Consider the following 16,497-nt stretch of genomic DNA (forward strand, 5'->3'; position numbering starts at 1 on the left):
CCTCTTTCCATACTGTCAGAATTCTGAGTGATTCTTGAGGGCACCTACCCTCAATGACTACAGTAATTTAAGAGGAGGGCTCGCCATCAAGAACAAAAAGGTTTGACCTCACCAGTGGCGCTCATATCCCATGAACAGGTAAAAACCAAACATCCAGCTGTTTCTGAGCCTGGGCTGTAGCAAAATGAACAAAGGACCAGTAGATTAAGAGAGGTTTTATTGAATTAACACACTTCCTTATTTGAAGTAGAAGGTACACTGATCATGGATATTTATGATACACTCAAATTTATCTCTTCATACCAATTACAAATTCTATAACAAGTCACATGGATTACTACAGACATCATTAAACTCTTCTCAATGATTCAATTTTTCTTGCTATACCACCACTTGTCCACTGCAGAGAAAAAGAAAACCAGTATTATAAAAGAACACAATTAAGGACATTCCAGTTAAATACAACCACATTTCAGCATGATTGGATCAAATTCAGAGTCATGACAGCATGGAAAACCCATCTTCACCCCATCAAGTCTATGCTGGCTTTCTGTCGAGCAATCAGTGCCATTTTCCACACCATATTTCCATAGTTCTGCATGTTAAGAGAAGGTGGAGGAGGGAGAGGTTGTTGGAGGAATGTGTAGGAATGATGTACATGCCCAGGAACAAGAGAATACAAGTAGATGTAGGCCTTTGGTCTCCTGGAAGTCATCACTCCTTACAAGATGGTGGCTGATCTTTCACCTCATCAATCCAACCTAAATCGCCATGACTTCTTGAATCCTGAAAACTGATTAATGCTGAATTTGAATCTAGCTAACATGGAGCAACCACAATTCTGTGGGTCAAGAATTCCAGGGATTTATAACCATTTAAATAAAGTACTTTCCTGTGTCAGGGGCTTGACCATTTAGTACTGACATCATCTTCTGGACTCAAGAAGGAGAATCAAATTCTTCAGTGCTTATTCTAGTTAAATCCTCACAAGATACATTCCTGAATGAGATCATCTCTCATTCTCTCAATTACAGTTAAGAAATTTAATCTACTCAATCCCAGAATCAATCTAGTTACACTAAATCTCAGGAAACACGTTAGAATTCTGAAGAAGGGCACCAGACTTGAAATGTTAATTCTGTTTCTTTCGCCATAGATACTGCCAGACCTGGTGAGGTCCTCCACCAATTTTTGTTCTGGTTTCTGAAGTACATCTTTCTTAGGGTTCAGAGATCAGAAATCTAGGGGTGACCAGCAATGTCCTGGACAAATGCTGCAAGCCTTCCTCACACTTGCATTTCAACCCCTTTACAAAAAAGGTCATTTGACTTGCTAACAGCTTTCTGTATTTGCCTATTTACCGGTGTTTCATGTGCAAATCACTGATACTGACATTTGTAAATTTACCTTTTAAAATCATATTTATCAATTATTCTCACCAAAATGAATTATCTCATATTTCCCCACATTAATTGGAGGTGTAGTGGACAGCGAAGAAGGTCACCTCAGATTACAACGGGATCTTGACCAGTTGGGCCAACGGGCTGAGAAGTGGCAGATGGAGTTTAATTAAGATAAATGCGAGGTGCTGCATTTTGGGAAAGCAAATCTTAGCAGGACTTATACACTTAATGATAAAGGTCCTTGGGAGTGCAGGTTCTTAGCTCCTTGAAAGTGAAGTTGCAGGTAGATAAGATAGTGAAGGTGGTGTTTGGTATGCTTTCCCTTATTGGTCAGAGTATAGAGTACAGGAGTTGGGAAGTCATGTTGTGGTTGTACAGGACATTGGTTGGAATATTGCATGCAATTCTGGTCTCCTTCCTATCGGAAAGATATTGTCAAACTTGAAAGGATTCAAAAAAGATTTACAAGAATGTTGACAGAGTTGAAGGATTTGAGCTATAGGGAGAGGCTGAACAGGCTGGGGCTGTTTTCCCTGGAGCTTCGGAGGCTGAGGGGTGACCTTATAGAGGTTTACAAAATCATGAGGGGCATGGACAGGATAAATAGACAAAGTATTTTCCCCTGGGGTGGGGGAGATCAGAACTAGAGGGCATAGGTTTAGGGTGAGAGAGGGGAAATATATAAGAGAGACCTCAGAGGCAACTTTTTCACATACAGGGTGGAAAGTATGGAATGAGCTGCCAGAGGAAGTGGTGGAGGTTGGTACAATTGCAACGTTTAAAAGGCATTTTGATGGGTATATGAATAGGAAAGGTTGAGAGAGATATGGGCTGGGTGCTGGCAGGTGGAACTAGATTGGGTTGGGATATCTGGTCGGCATGGACAGGTTGGACCAAAGGGTCTGTTTCAGTGCTGTACATCTCTATGACTCTATTACATCCCATACTCTCTTCCACCTAAATATGTGGACAGTTCACAGAGATTTGTAAGAGCAATAATTGGGTAATTATAATAGGGGATTTCAGCTTTCCCAACATAAATCGGGATAGGAGATAGTGAGGACTGCAGATGCTAGAAAACCAGAGTCAATAACTGTGGTGATGGAAAAACACAGCAGGTCAGGCAGCATCCGAAGAGAGTAGACTCTCATGCTCCTCGGATAAATCGGGATTGTCTACTGTTAAAGAGTTCAGAGGGTGAATTTCTTGAAATGTATCCGGGGGAGGTTTTTTGTATCAATCCCTAGAATGCCCAACAAGGGACAGTGCAGTGCTGGATCTGGGGAAAGAAGCTGGACAAGAGTTCGATGTGGCAGTGGGAGAACATTTAGGCAATAACCACCACAACATGGTATGGTACAAATTTGTTCTGGACAGGGAAAAGGATGGATTACAAAAGACAGCTTTGGACTGGGGGCAGGCAGATATTTATTCAAACAAAACAGGATCTGGCCACAATAGACTGGGAATGATTCCTCGTGGGTAAGTCTACAGCAGAGCAAGGGGAGGCATTCAAAATGTAGGTGGGGAGAGTACAGGTTCAACATGTACCCTTTAGAGGCAAACAATAAGTTCAGAGAACCCTGGATGTCTAGGACAATTCAGGAGTAGATGAGAATAGTAGGGCTTTTAGCAAGTCTAAAGGAAGCAATTCAGCTACGGTCCTGGACAAAATACAGGAAGTGCATGAGGGAACTTAAGGCAATCAGAAGAGCAAAAAGGAGGCATGAAAAAGGACTTGTGAACAGGATTCGGGAGAATCCCAAGATATTTCTATAAATACACTAGAGGGAAGAGGTTAACCAGGGAAAAAGTGTAAAGTCCATTAGGAACACGGGGGGAACCTGTGTGCAAAGCCACAGGATGTTTGAAGGATGTTGAGTAAATAATTCTCTTCAGTCTTCACTCTGGAAAGGGAGAGTGTAGGTATTGATTCAGGAAAAGGGACTGTGACAAACCTGCAGTTTGACAGAGGAAATGGGGAGGTGATGAGGCCCCATTGGGCTTAGAAACAGTTGTTGAAGTGTTCAGCCATTAGTTGGGTTTGGTTAATGTGGGTGCCCTGGAGATGCTCTCTGAAGCACTCTGCGAGTAGATGTCCTGTCTCTCAGTGTAGAGGAGACTGCATCAGGAGCAATAGATACAATAAATCATATGTGTGGAAGTGCAGGTGAAACTTTGATGGATGTGGAAGGCTCCTTTGGGGCCTTGGACATAGGTGAGGGGGAGATGTGGGTGCAGGTTTTGCAATTCCTGCAGTGGCAGGGGAAGGTTCCAGAAGGGGAGGGTGGATTGGTGGGGGACGTGGACCTGATGAGGGAGTCGGAGAGAACGATCTTTATGGAAAATGGATAGGGGCAGGGAGGGAAATATCTCTCTGGTGGTGGAGTCCCTTTGTACGTGGTGGAAATGGTGGAAGATGATGCGAGGTATATGGAGGTTGGTGGGATGGAAGGTGAGGAGCTGTGGGGGGAGGGGGTTCTGTCCTCGTTGTAGTTGGAGGGGAGGGGTCAAGGGCGAAGGTTGCGGGACATGGGTGAGACGCATGGAAGGGCATCAACCACCACATGGGAGGGGAAATTAGAGTCTTTAAAGAAGGAGGCCATCTGGTGTGTTCTATGGTGGAACTGGTTCTCCTGGGAGCAGATGTGGTGGAGGCAGAGGAATTGGGAAAAGGGGATGGCATTTTTACAGAAGGCAGGGTGGGAGGTGTAGTCCAGGTAGCTGTGGGTGTTGGTGGGTTTGTAGAAGATGTCATTGTTGAGTCGGTCACCATTGTTGGAGATGTAGAGGTCCAAAAAGGGGAGGGAGGTGTCTGAGGTGGTCCAGGTGAGCTTAAAGTTGGGTTAGAATGTGTTGGTGAAGTTGATGAACTTTTCAATCTCCTCGTGGGAACACGGGGTGGCGCCAATACAGTCATCAATGTAGCGGAGGAAGAGGTGGAGAATAGTGCCGGTGTAACTGCGGAAGATGGACTGTTCCATGTAACTAACAAAGAGACAGGCATAGCTGGGGCCCATGTGGGGCCCTCTTTGTCAGAGGGAGGTCTGTCTAACAATTTGTGAGAATGTTTTGAAAATGTGATCAAGTTTCGACGAGGAAAGTTCAGTTGATGTAGTTTATATGAATTTTAGCAAACATTTTGACAAGGTCCCATATGAGAGACTGGTAAGAAGGCTAAAGCACATGGAATTCAGGGAAACGTGGTGAGATGAATCAGAAACTGGTAGAACACTGAGTGACTGGAGGCTGGTTGTCCAGCATTATACCACGAGGATCAGTATTGGAACCCCGGGTTGTTTGTTATATACAGAAATGGTATAGATGAAAATATGGGGGGGAATGTTAAGTAAATTTGCAGAAAACAGCAAAATTGGTAGAGTGGTTAATAGTGAAGATAATGGTTGTAGGTTAGAGGAAGATATAAATGGGTTGGTCAGACCGTCAGCTAATGATGTTTAACCCTGATAAGTTGCAAGGTGATGCACTTTGCAAGAAGGGACAAGATAAGGGAATATTTAATGAATGGTAGGACACTGGGTAGCTTAGAAGAACAGAGGGATCTTCGGGTGGAGTCAGAGGATGTGAATAGGATAGCTAGAAAGGCATATGGGACACTTGCTTTAATCCATCATGGCAGAGAGTATAAGAGCAAGGAAATAATGTTGGAGTTGTACACAAATTTGGTCAGCCCACAACTAGAGTACTGTGTACAGTTCTGGTCACCTCGCTACAGGGTGGGATAGTACTGGAGGGGGTACAGAGGAAGTTCACCCAGGATGGAGAAATAGGGAGTGACTAGATAGGCTTGGATTGTCTACAGCAGAGAAGACTGATTGAGGTGTATAAGATTATAAAGGATACAGACAAAGTGAAAAGAGAGCAGCATGGTAAGGGGCAGGAGATCCAGAGGGGATTTGGGGAAATAACCTTTTTACTCAGTGGGTGGTGGGAATCTCAAATGCATTGTCTGTGGAGGTAGTGGAGGCTGGAGGGCCTTTTCTGCACTGTATGAATCCATGAATATGAAAATCTAACATATTAGCAGAAAATCTGGGTACATTAGTTACTCCCTTCTCCTTAGTCATTAGGTAAGTTATAAATAGTTGAGAACCTAGCATTGATCTTAGTGCACCACACACATCCTGAATTTGAAATTGGTCGATTTGTTCCTACTCCTTTTTCTTTGGTTAAGGAATATGCTGTCCACCCTAACATATTAACCCAATCCATCTTCTGCAATAAATCTGCATAGTAGCACCTTATTGAGGCATTTTGAACATTCCAATATATCACACTGACTTATTCAACTATATCTACCCCACTACATCCTCAAATTTTGTCAATATTTTTATTTAACATCATGTTGACTTTGTCTAATCAATCATTTTATAAATGCCATTACCCCCAACTTAATAATGGATTCCAATATTTTCCCTTTTAAAACATTTCAAATTCTAGCCTTTGATTCTAATCAGTTTCTCCGCACTAGAATCTAGAGACAGTGAGCAATGAGGAGAGGGACATAAAGAGTGAGTGAATTCAAGAAAAACAGAGACAAGGGAGTGTACAGAGAGAATGAGAGAAATTGGAATTTGTAAAAGTGAGACTGGAGGAGCAGCAAGTAGACACATTTGCCCTGTCCCAAAGTGAATACAACCTGATGATAATCTGTCTAGCTGGACAAAGACTAAGAGCCAAAATGGCTTCCAGAAAGTGATTCATTCAACAATAAGATGTGGAGGTGCTGGTGTTGCACTGAATTGAACAAAGTTAAAAATCACACGACACCAGCTTATAGTCCAACAGGTTTATTTGGAAGCACTAGCTTTAGACCTTTTTGCTCGTGAAGGAGCAGTGCTCTAAAAGCTAGTACTTCCCAAATAAATCTGTTGGACTATAACCTGGTGTTGTGATTTTTAACTTCATCAGATAAGAGGAAGAGACACTTGGGAAAATTACACATCAGTTCTCAGTTTGGGGGAGATCACAAGGGTTTGGAATATTTTAGAAATCTAATGGCTCAGAAAGAATGATATTGCAATGGGGAAAAAGATGTTTTCACAGACACAGGTCCAAGGCATATCTGATGTACAAGTGATATGGTTATTCTCATCTCAGTTCAAGAACTAAAGCAGCAAAGTGTGAATAATAGAAAATAGAGCAATAGGTGCTGACCAGCATAGTACTTCTGCACCAAATTCCATGATGAATTTGCCAAGCACTGTGTAATAACATGCACTCTATGGAGGTGTAAATACAAATTCGGAAATGTCTTACCATCCACTGGGACTGAATCACCTGCTCCATATGCTGGTACCTGGAAAAACAGTGTTTAGGAATGTTTAATGAGAGTCATATAACTAATAATAGCATGACCAAAGGAGGCCATTTGATCCACCATGTTTGTTCTGACTCTGATGGTGCTGTCTAATGAGTCTCATTATCCTGCTCCTACTCCATAGACAATAAGAAATGAGAGGCCATTTGGCCCCTTGAGCTAGATCCACCATGGCATCATGACTGATTCGACATTCCTCATGTCCACTTTCCTGCCCTTTCCCTTTGAGTGCCTGACTAAGAACCTCTCTTAGCCTGAAGTCTCAGTCCATTAAACATTTAGAAGAAATTCCTCCTCATCTCAGTTTTGAATTGGCACCTCTTTATTCTGAGTGTACGTCATCTTGGTCCCAAACTCTCCCATGTGAGGAGCATCCTCTTAACATTTACCCTGTCAAGCCCCTTAAGAACTATGTCTAAATGAGATCACCTCGCATTCTTCTAAACTACAGGGAGTTCAATTCCAAACTATTTTGCCTTTGTTTACAAGACAACCCGAAACATCGATTTTACTGCTCCTCGGATGCTGCCTGAACTGCTGTGCTCTTCCAGTACCACTAACCCAGAATCTGGTTTCCAGCATCTGCAGTCATTGTTTTTACCTTATAAGACAACCCCTCCAGTCCAGGGATCATCCTGATGAACTCTGAACTGTCATAGAGTCTTAGAGATGTACAGTATGGAAACAGACCCTTCGGTCCAACCCGTCCAGATATCCCAAACCAATCTAGTCCCACCTACCAGCACCCGGCCCATATCCCTCCAAACCCTTCCTATTCATACACCCATCCAGATGCCTCTTTGAAGAAGTAACAAAGAGGATTGATGAGGACAGAGTGGTAGATGTGATCTATATGGACTTCAGTAAGGCGTTCGACAAGATTCCCCATGGGAGACTGGTTAGCAAGGTTAGATCTCACTTTTTTCCTTTAGTATATTTACATTTTTCCTTCCCAAATGAGGGCAAGTAAAGGTTGGAGTACAGACCATAATCTTCAAATCCTCCATAATTATGCCAGTATTGCCAGAGGACTGCAGAATTTAAAATGTTACTACTTTGTTTAAAAAACAATACCCAGCAGCTACAAATCAGACAGTATAATCAGTGGTAGCAAAGCTTTAAGAAATTATTACAAGGGACAAAATTCACTGTCATTTGGGCAAATCCTCATTAATTTTCAAAAGCCAGCATGAGTTTTAATCATGTCTAACTGACTTGCTCGATCTTTTGGTGTGTTTACAGAGGGTAAAAGAGGGTAATGCTGTCGATGTGCATGGAATACAAAACCACTTTCCTAAATCTCCCCTTATTAGACAATCCCACCATTCCAGTGCCCTCTATGACAAATATATCCTCCCTTAGATAAAGGGATCAAAACTACACAATATTCCAGGGGAGGTCTCCCAAAAGTCCTATACAACTACAGCAAGATATCTTTACTCCTGTACTTGAATCCCCTTTAAAATAATGGCCAACATACTGTTTTACTCCTTTAATTGCTTGCTGCACCTGTGCTAGTGCATCACCACATCCTCAGAGACAGTCAGGGTGGGCAATGAATTACCAATAATGGTTACATCCCAAGAACAGACAAAAAGTTAATTTCTTAGGTTGTTTATTTCAATAAGAATCAGTTTTAAGTAAGTGTGAAGGCAAAGGTGAAAGAACAGTCGGCAAGGTCAGAGAAAGGTGGAAGACATGACAGATTAAATGACACCCAGACACCATTGAGGGAAAAACATTGCTCGCAAACTCTCCAAATTGTTTGTTTAAACCCAGGAACTTCTGGCTCAGAGCAGTGAGTGAAAGCACCATTAGACAGCTGTCTGCAGCTCTCCTCCAAGTGCTCTTGAACATTGCAAATCGGTACTCAAAAAAATAAACTGGGAAGAGCACAGCAATGACCAAGTGCATGCAGCAAGACATGCTTTAGTCGAATAGGCCTGAGACAAAATATTCATTATAAATTCCAAAAGTCACAGTCATCAGACAAATTATTAGGCTACTTACCGCATCCACAAAAGCTTTAGCTTCAGTTTCAGAGCATTGGAAAGGACTATCAGACACCGTCATGTTTGTGCTGAAGACAGAGGCAAAATCTCATGTCAGTAAAACTTAGGTCTGAAATGATCGAGGGGCAAAGCAACCATGTGGATTATAGAGATTCATGTATTCATTGGGGAAAATATTGCCTCTGGCCTATTCCTTAATTCACACATTTAAACAAAAATATCGGAAATGTGATGAGCACAATCTGAACGTGAACTTTCCCCTCCCTACATTTGCTGCCCAACTGCAGACTATTACAGCACTGTTTCCTCATTTAATTTACACATTCCCTCCAAATAAAAAGGTACTGCCATGTATCCCATGAGTTCTAACTATCTGCCTTTCTGTGGGATATGAGGAAGTCTGTTCCAGTCCTACACACACCTCCTTTCTCATCTTTGCAATGATTGTTACAAATGCCATTTCCTGTTTTGCTGTAAAGTTTCATCAGCTTTGCATAAAAGGTTAGCCCTTCCCTTACCTTCAGTTGGTTGTTCTTCATCTTCCCTGTATATGGTGTCTTCCCATGTATTGATTCTTTAAATTGTCTCAATTACCTTCTTTGAATTCCAGTATCACTGGCAAGCTCAACATTTGCTACCATTTATTCTATGCTGCACCCCATCTTTCCAGATGCATTCTTTTTCCCTCCATTCCTTGCTCACCAAGCCTCTGGACTCAAATAGAACTCACTATATCTTCTCAGTTTTGGCAAATGATCACCAACCAAAAACATTACAGATCCTGTCCGACTTGAGTATTTCCAGCACTTTTGCTTTTTACTTTAGACTTGCCATACAGCAGTAAGTACATTGTTTGGATAGTGAGGCAAAAGCTGGCTGAACCTTCACTGCTTCAGATGTTATCACCAAAAAGTGACAAAAACAAAGTGGTGGAAAAGCTCAACAGGTCTGGCAGCACGTGTGGAGAGAAATCAGAGAAAACGTTAATTACAATTTCTCTCCACACATGCCAAACCTGCTGAGCTTTTCCAGCAATTTGTGTTTATTTCGGATTTCCAGTAACCACAGATCTTTGGCTTTAATCACCAAGTAGTGGTTGGGAAGAGGGCGACAAGGCTCTCGTAAGCAATAGCATGGAGACAGGAAGAGAAGTCGGGTGTAGAAAAGCTCTGAGATTAGATTTGCATGTATGGATTGAGAATGTAACCCCACTGAGGTGGACAACGGCTTGTCAAAGGTGTAAGGGTCAAATATATTTGGTGAATTAGACGCGTAGTGCTCAGGTAAACCTATACTTCTCCTACCCCTCCCTCAGGTACTTTTCTCACACCCTCATCCAACCTCCGTCCTTCTTTCCTAATCTCTATTCCACATCGATTCTGATTATCATTGACGATGTACTCATTGGAATTTAATGAAAAAAAAATCTCAAAGTAACATCTTGAAATGATACAGGATAAGTAAGGGCAGCACGGTGGCTCAGTGGTTAGCACTGCTGCTTCACAGCACCACAGACCCAGGTTTGATTCCAGCCTCAGTCTTCAAATCCCTAGAGTGTGGAAACAAACCCTTCGGCCAACAAGTCCACATCGCCCCTCCGAAAAGTCTCCCACCCAAACTCAGCCTCTGACGACTGTGCGGAGTTTTCACGTTCTCCCCGTGGCCACACGGGTTTCCTCCGGGTGATCCGGTTTCCTCCCACAATCCAAAGATGTGCAGGTTAGGATATTTAGCTATGCTAAATTGCCCATATAGTCTTCAGGGGTGTGTAGATTAGGTGCCTTAGGGGAAATGTAGCCCAAGGCGGGGTTTGGGTGGGATTCTGTTCAGAGGGTCAGTGTGGACTTGTTGGGCCAAATGGCCTGTTTCCACACTGTAGGGATTCTATGAAAAAATTAAGTAAATGCTGGTGATTATTTGCTGTGCTTCAGGTTTTATTCTTTACAAACTGACCACTTTGCAAGTGCCACACATACCAGTGAATTCCTCCTACTGATTCCTTGTTCATTACCAGGGCCTTCCAAAACTCATGTGTGCTTTTGATCACCTGGATGGCAAAATCCTGAAAGTAACAAATCTCTTGTTATCAGTCTTCTTTCAAGCTGTTGAAACATCAAACAAATACTGAAAATTACAGGGAATCAAAGGGGAGGCAATAGCCTAGTGGTATTATCGCTGGAATTTAATCTAGAGACCCAGGGAATGTTATGGAAACCGGTTTCAAATCCCTCCACAGCAAATGGTGGAAGTTGCATTCGATAAGTAAAGAGTCTAATGATCAGCATGAAACTGCTGATTGCTGGAAAGACCCATCTGGTTCACTAGTGTCGTTTAAGGGAAGGAAATCTGTCATATATGTAACTCCTGACTCAGTAAAAATGTGATACTGTCAACTGCCCTCTGAAATGGCCTTCCAGGACACTCAGTTGTTTCAAAGAAATGAAAGCAGTCACACCACCTGGCACGGCCTAGGCACCAGAAATCCCTCCCTAATGATAACGTGGGTCAGCACACAGACAGCAGCAGTTCATGGCAGCTGCTCACCCCCACTGACTCAACAGCGGTCAGGATGGACAATAAATGCTGGCCCAGCCAGCGTTGCCCATATAGCACAACTGAATGTGAAAAATATCCAAAAAGACAAAGAGCAAGAAGTTGGCAGCAAAGATACGCTCCAACAGCAACTGAGCCCACAGAATTAAAACTGGAACATGAGAGAATAATCTTCACAAATTAGGGGGTCAAAGACTGAGCAGTTGAAAATTTAGCAGAAGGCAGCTGGAGCATTAATCCTCAGCAACTCAAATTAGCCAACATAAGATGATCAACTTAGCACCAGACTGCCAGCTGCGAACAGCTTTTTACAACATTAAGTAGGACTGACGATGGAAACAAGCAGCATAATCCACTCCACTTGCCTTCAACAACAGTCAACAAGCTGTCAGTGAATGGTTTTTCATTATTCTCAAAACATATTCTCAAACCACTCCCCCAAACAGCTGATTGTCCCTCTCCCCCAAACAGTCGCCACTTCACAAACAAGACCCTGCCCTCTCCCCCAGATAGTCCCTTCCCACAAACAGCCCCTCCCCAATCTCACAAAAAGCCCCCACCTTACACAGCCACCTCTCCCTCTCCCCAAACAGCTCACGCCCCACCCTTCAATATCTCCTGTGCCACCACTTCGCTTTCAAAATACTTTGCCAAATCTGTACGTCTTTGGGAAACGTACTCATTCAGGACTCAAAGAAAAGGAACTTTCAAAGCTTAATGGTAGTTGCCAAGATACCTTGTCTTTGAATTCACCATTGAACGCAAACTGGTTTTCAGGTTTTCCATCAGGCACCTTATATCGTCTGAACCAATCTACTGTGGCCTCCAGATAACCTGGTTTCAGCCGTCTTACATCTTCAATATCTAAATGTAAAAGGACACAAAGTTTGCTCAGTTTAAATTGGTGGATTTTCTGATATTACACTGCTCCATATTAAAATAGTCAAGTTATTTTTGTTATTTCAGTCACTAAAGGCCCATGAGCAACATCATTAAGAAACTGTAAAGTCAACAGGGTATATTTATAGTGCAATTGACAACACGTTAAAGCATATTTTGCTGTCCTACTACACTTGGAACATAGTCTCCTTACTGCGGTTGGCATTACAACCCTTTGTGCTCCATCACCAAATTCAAAAGGAATATGTAACGGGAAACTGAAAGCAAGGCAAGTAGCCAAGGTAAGGAATGGACATCTGGAAATGACTCAATACCTTTCTGAGTTGAGGATGCGTCAAGTACCGAGGGTGGAGGTGAAAATCAGAAATGAAAATCTTTCCAATCTAAGTAGGATGCACTTGTTCAAAATGGCATCAGGTGAGGAGAAAACCATGGGACCGACAGGTGTTTGTAAGAATGAGTCCAAAAAGGAGACCCAGAAGGAAAAAGCTACAGATCGGATTGTAACTTTAACTGTAACTCAAAGACCAGAGGTAAATACTGCAGTGAGTGCAGAAGTAGCATACAGATGAAAGGTATGAAGGGTTTTTAATCTGAAAGGAAATAACCCCTTTTTCTTCAAAAGCAGGATCCAGGCTCAAAACAGTATTGAGAGATACAAAGACTATCAGAACTGTCTTGCTGGAGGATTTATTTTCTTCCTTCCAAAGACTTAAACAAATAAGAGTGCTGGTAAATAGGATTGGTGGAGAGCATACCCTGGGTCCATTGTCCAAGGTCCAATTGAATTGTGATTTGTTTGGACTCACGACAGTTCGTGTAGTTAAGAATTTATCAATTTGCTTGATAATACTAAATGGGAGAGTGAAGAATAGATTTAAGTACTGCGTTTTGTCATTTGTACATCCAATATTTTGTAATGAAATGCACTTTCACCTTTTTAAAAGCAGAGATATGTAAAGGCTGTGTCTTTTTAAAACTGTGGACTAAGATGAGAAAAGAATGGTTTTTAAACCAACGACAAGCGTACAATTCAAAAGCAAGTAATGTCATACGCATTGTGAACATTGTTTGCACAGTTGTGAATTAGAGCATTGGTTGTCGATGAATTGCAACCAAAGGGCTGTGTACAAATGAAGCTTTGGTCGTCAACAGGTAGCAGATTAGAATAACTACGGTTGTAAACAAGATAGAGACCCCCACTACCAACCAAGGGATTCTCTCTGTTCTTAGTAGAAATAGCCACTTTAGACTGTTCTACCTTTTAGTCTGCAGTGCTAAAGGTTGCAAATTGTAATTTATAAGTCACAGCCTTTAACCAGTGAACTAGGCACCCTGTGCTTCTTGCAAAGAGTGGAAGCATCTGAAAAAATACTGAGGAGCAACATTTTGATCAACACAGCAGATCCTGTGGACAACGATTGTTTTCCCAGTTTTCCTCCAGGGTGTAACTCCTTTATTTTTACCCCTGTATGTCCATCTGTGTGCATATGCACACGTGTGTAGCGATTTAGGGGATAAAAGTTTTAAACGAGTATAGAGTTTTATGCGAACAGTTCATAACTGTTTCTCTGCAGCTAAAGTCCAATTACTTGTAATAAATATTAATTCCGATGTACAAAAACTTGGTTTGTGTTTTCTGTCAACTGAGATTTAAGAATTAGGCAAACTGGGGAATCTGTATGCAGTTTTAAAAGACTCCAGGAATAGCAGGAGTTTGATTTCCATTATGCTCAGTGATGACTCATGACAGTAAATGATCGCACCAATCAATCTGAACAAAATATTTCAACAAAACAGCAGGAAATGAAATAATCAGTTAACCAGGCTTATTTCAGGAAGAAATGTCAAAAACATTAACATTGCACCTCTCCCCATCTAAAGTTAAGGAAGCTACATTAACCTGGACAAAGCCACATGCAATGTTCTCAAATCTGTTGACAACACTTAAAACAAGCAGGGCAAGGTCTATTAAAAAATGGTTCTGGAATTCACCAGAAAGTTTATTTAAAGATTGTTGTGTCTAAATATACATCGGAACTACATTAGGGCCTGGAATCTGCTTGCGAAGACATCAAAGTACTGAATCAAAAGGAACATCAATAATATTTCTGGGTTTGGGTTGGGGGATGTATAATTCCTTTCTAGTCTCTATGCCCATGATCAAGGAACCCTATTCAGTCCAAACAGTTGCATTTTATGCCAAAAGGCATACTAAAATGTGTTAAGTATCATAACTTCAGCAATTATCTACATACTTTGACCTGCAGGCTGCAGAGACTTACTTTGAAAACTATTTGCCTCAGGATCCTCAACATTTATTGCAATAACTTTCCAGTCAGTTTCACCTTCATCTATCATTGCCAGAATTCCAAGAACTTTGACCTTGATAACCTCTCCTCTGCAACATACCTGAAATAAAACAATAACTCAGATTTAAAATGGTTAATTTCCTTCAATCAGATGCCTTCCTGTAGGCAAAATGCCAGAAGAAAATTTTAGAAACAGTATCAAGTTCTCCAAAATACTTATAGTACTACCCTCCAAATATATACCTAGGAATGAGAATTGAGGTGAAAGGGCACTGTAGTGTTAGGGGTGGTGGGAGATGCAGAGCCCCCATATCTGCATCTCTAACTATGGAGAGAATGAGTTATAGTTTTCAGTGTGGTAGACAGTGGTGCTCCCCAGGGGTCAGTGCGATGTGTGAAATGACTTAGACTTTAGAATAGAGTTGAGCTTCAAAATCTGATCATACACACGGAGGAGTAAAAGTCAGGATGATACAAATTGCCCATAATATGACTGACAGGCTGGCAGAATGAGTAGGTAAGTATTAAATGGACTTTAGTAAACAAAAGCTGTAAGGGATGTATTTTGAGACAATGGTAAGAGTAAATACACTTAAATCACAAGGTTCTGAAGCTTGGGCAGAAACAAAGGGACCTGCAAGAATATGTGCAGCAGTCTTTGAAGGTCACTGGACAGGGAAACAGTGATTAGTTGACAGATAGGGACTCAAGAACAGACATTGAATTGGAAAAGTAGGGTGGTTATAAGCTGAACATTTAAAAAGCTTTAATTGGTCTAATACTGGTCACTATACATTAGGAAGGATAGGAGGGTCCTTAATAGGGCACAAGAATGGTTCCGGAGTGGGAGATTTCACCTACAAAGTTAGGAAAAAATGGGGCTGTTCTCAGAGTAAAAAGATGAGCGAGATTTGACAAATGTACAAGATTATGAGAAGGCAGATGAGGATAAGCTGTTCCATGTAGTTAATTGTTCAAGGATTATGGTGCAGATTTAAAGTTTTAAGCACGAGATGTGGAGAGGAGATGAGGACAAGGACAAGTTCTGTGTGAACAAGGCTGCAGAAGTGGAAACAAACAAAGATTTACAAAGGAAATGGGTTGGACACAAAGGAAATAAACCTGCAGGGTAACGTGGACTGAGCAAGTCCAGTCGGAGAGTAACAGACAAGAGCTGTGTGGATTCACTACTCATCAAATAAATAGTCTGATGAGGCAGGGAGAGTGAGGGGATTGGCTGATGAACATTCATCTTCTCTCCTCAGTTCTAAGTTGATGCACACCAGTTGGGAGGACCTTTAAGAATTGCATGGGAGCAATTCCTAACCTGCAAGCCAGCACCTTCAAAGATTAAATTATAAATACAGCATTTTCCCACAATAAAACAGAAGAAATGGCTGCTTTGAAATGTACTAGCTGAACATCATCACTGGTTGAACATCTATAAGACATACCTTGGTTCCAATTTCACAAACATCAATAGGATCATTGTCACCATGGCATTTTGTTGACTCGTCTGAGTGTCTTGGGTCTTCCCAAGTCTGTAAGAACAAGAGCACAGTGGGTGTAACAGGCAGGTGGAACATTGACCAACTGAGCCCCCCATCGACTGCATTTTCTGAGATCTACTGAATGCCTATAATGTACTGTGTACCCTTTGCTGAATCTAAACCCTATTCATTGCATCCCTTTGATGCTTAGCAAATATTCTTGAAGCCCATTGCTTGGCATGAAGTCCAGTTGATCTCAAACCAGAGATTTCTTGTTCCATTCCATACTCTTTTTGACCTGCTCCCAGTCAGGACAGAATTGTCCCCTCTCTCTTAACCTGTCCCCAGTTGGGAGAGAGTCAAAACCCATGTTCCCAAACATGGGGCACTGGATTACCACTCCACAATACATAGCAACACAATCTCCCCTTCATGGTGGTACAGCTTAATGTGTCGAAAAGAGCAATCCCTGGTAAGGCAAATGAA

The 16,497-nt window shown here is 41.9% G+C and overlaps 1 protein-coding gene across 1 annotated transcript in view; it reads right to left on the reverse strand.

The window, feature by feature from the left end:
- Nucleotides 1–200: 200 nt before the first annotated feature.
- Nucleotides 201–16,497, reverse strand: part of LOC140463278 (inorganic pyrophosphatase-like) — a 39,907-nt gene continuing 23,610 nt past the window's right edge. The window contains exons 5-11 of the mRNA XM_072557035.1: nt 15,976–16,062; nt 14,495–14,621; nt 12,046–12,173; nt 10,733–10,818; nt 8,755–8,824; nt 6,684–6,723; nt 201–400 (exon numbers count right to left, since the gene is read on the reverse strand). Coding sequence (XP_072413136.1) covers nt 369–400; nt 6,684–6,723; nt 8,755–8,824; nt 10,733–10,818; nt 12,046–12,173; nt 14,495–14,621; nt 15,976–16,062 — 570 coding nt within the window. The 3' untranslated portion in view covers nt 201–368. The remainder of the gene's footprint in view (nt 401–6,683; nt 6,724–8,754; nt 8,825–10,732; nt 10,819–12,045; nt 12,174–14,494; nt 14,622–15,975; nt 16,063–16,497) is intronic.

Source organism: Chiloscyllium punctatum, chromosome 38 (assembly GCF_047496795.1).
Source record: "Chiloscyllium punctatum isolate Juve2018m chromosome 38, sChiPun1.3, whole genome shotgun sequence".
In the NCBI taxonomy this organism is placed as follows: Eukaryota; Metazoa; Chordata; class Chondrichthyes; order Orectolobiformes; family Hemiscylliidae; genus Chiloscyllium; species Chiloscyllium punctatum.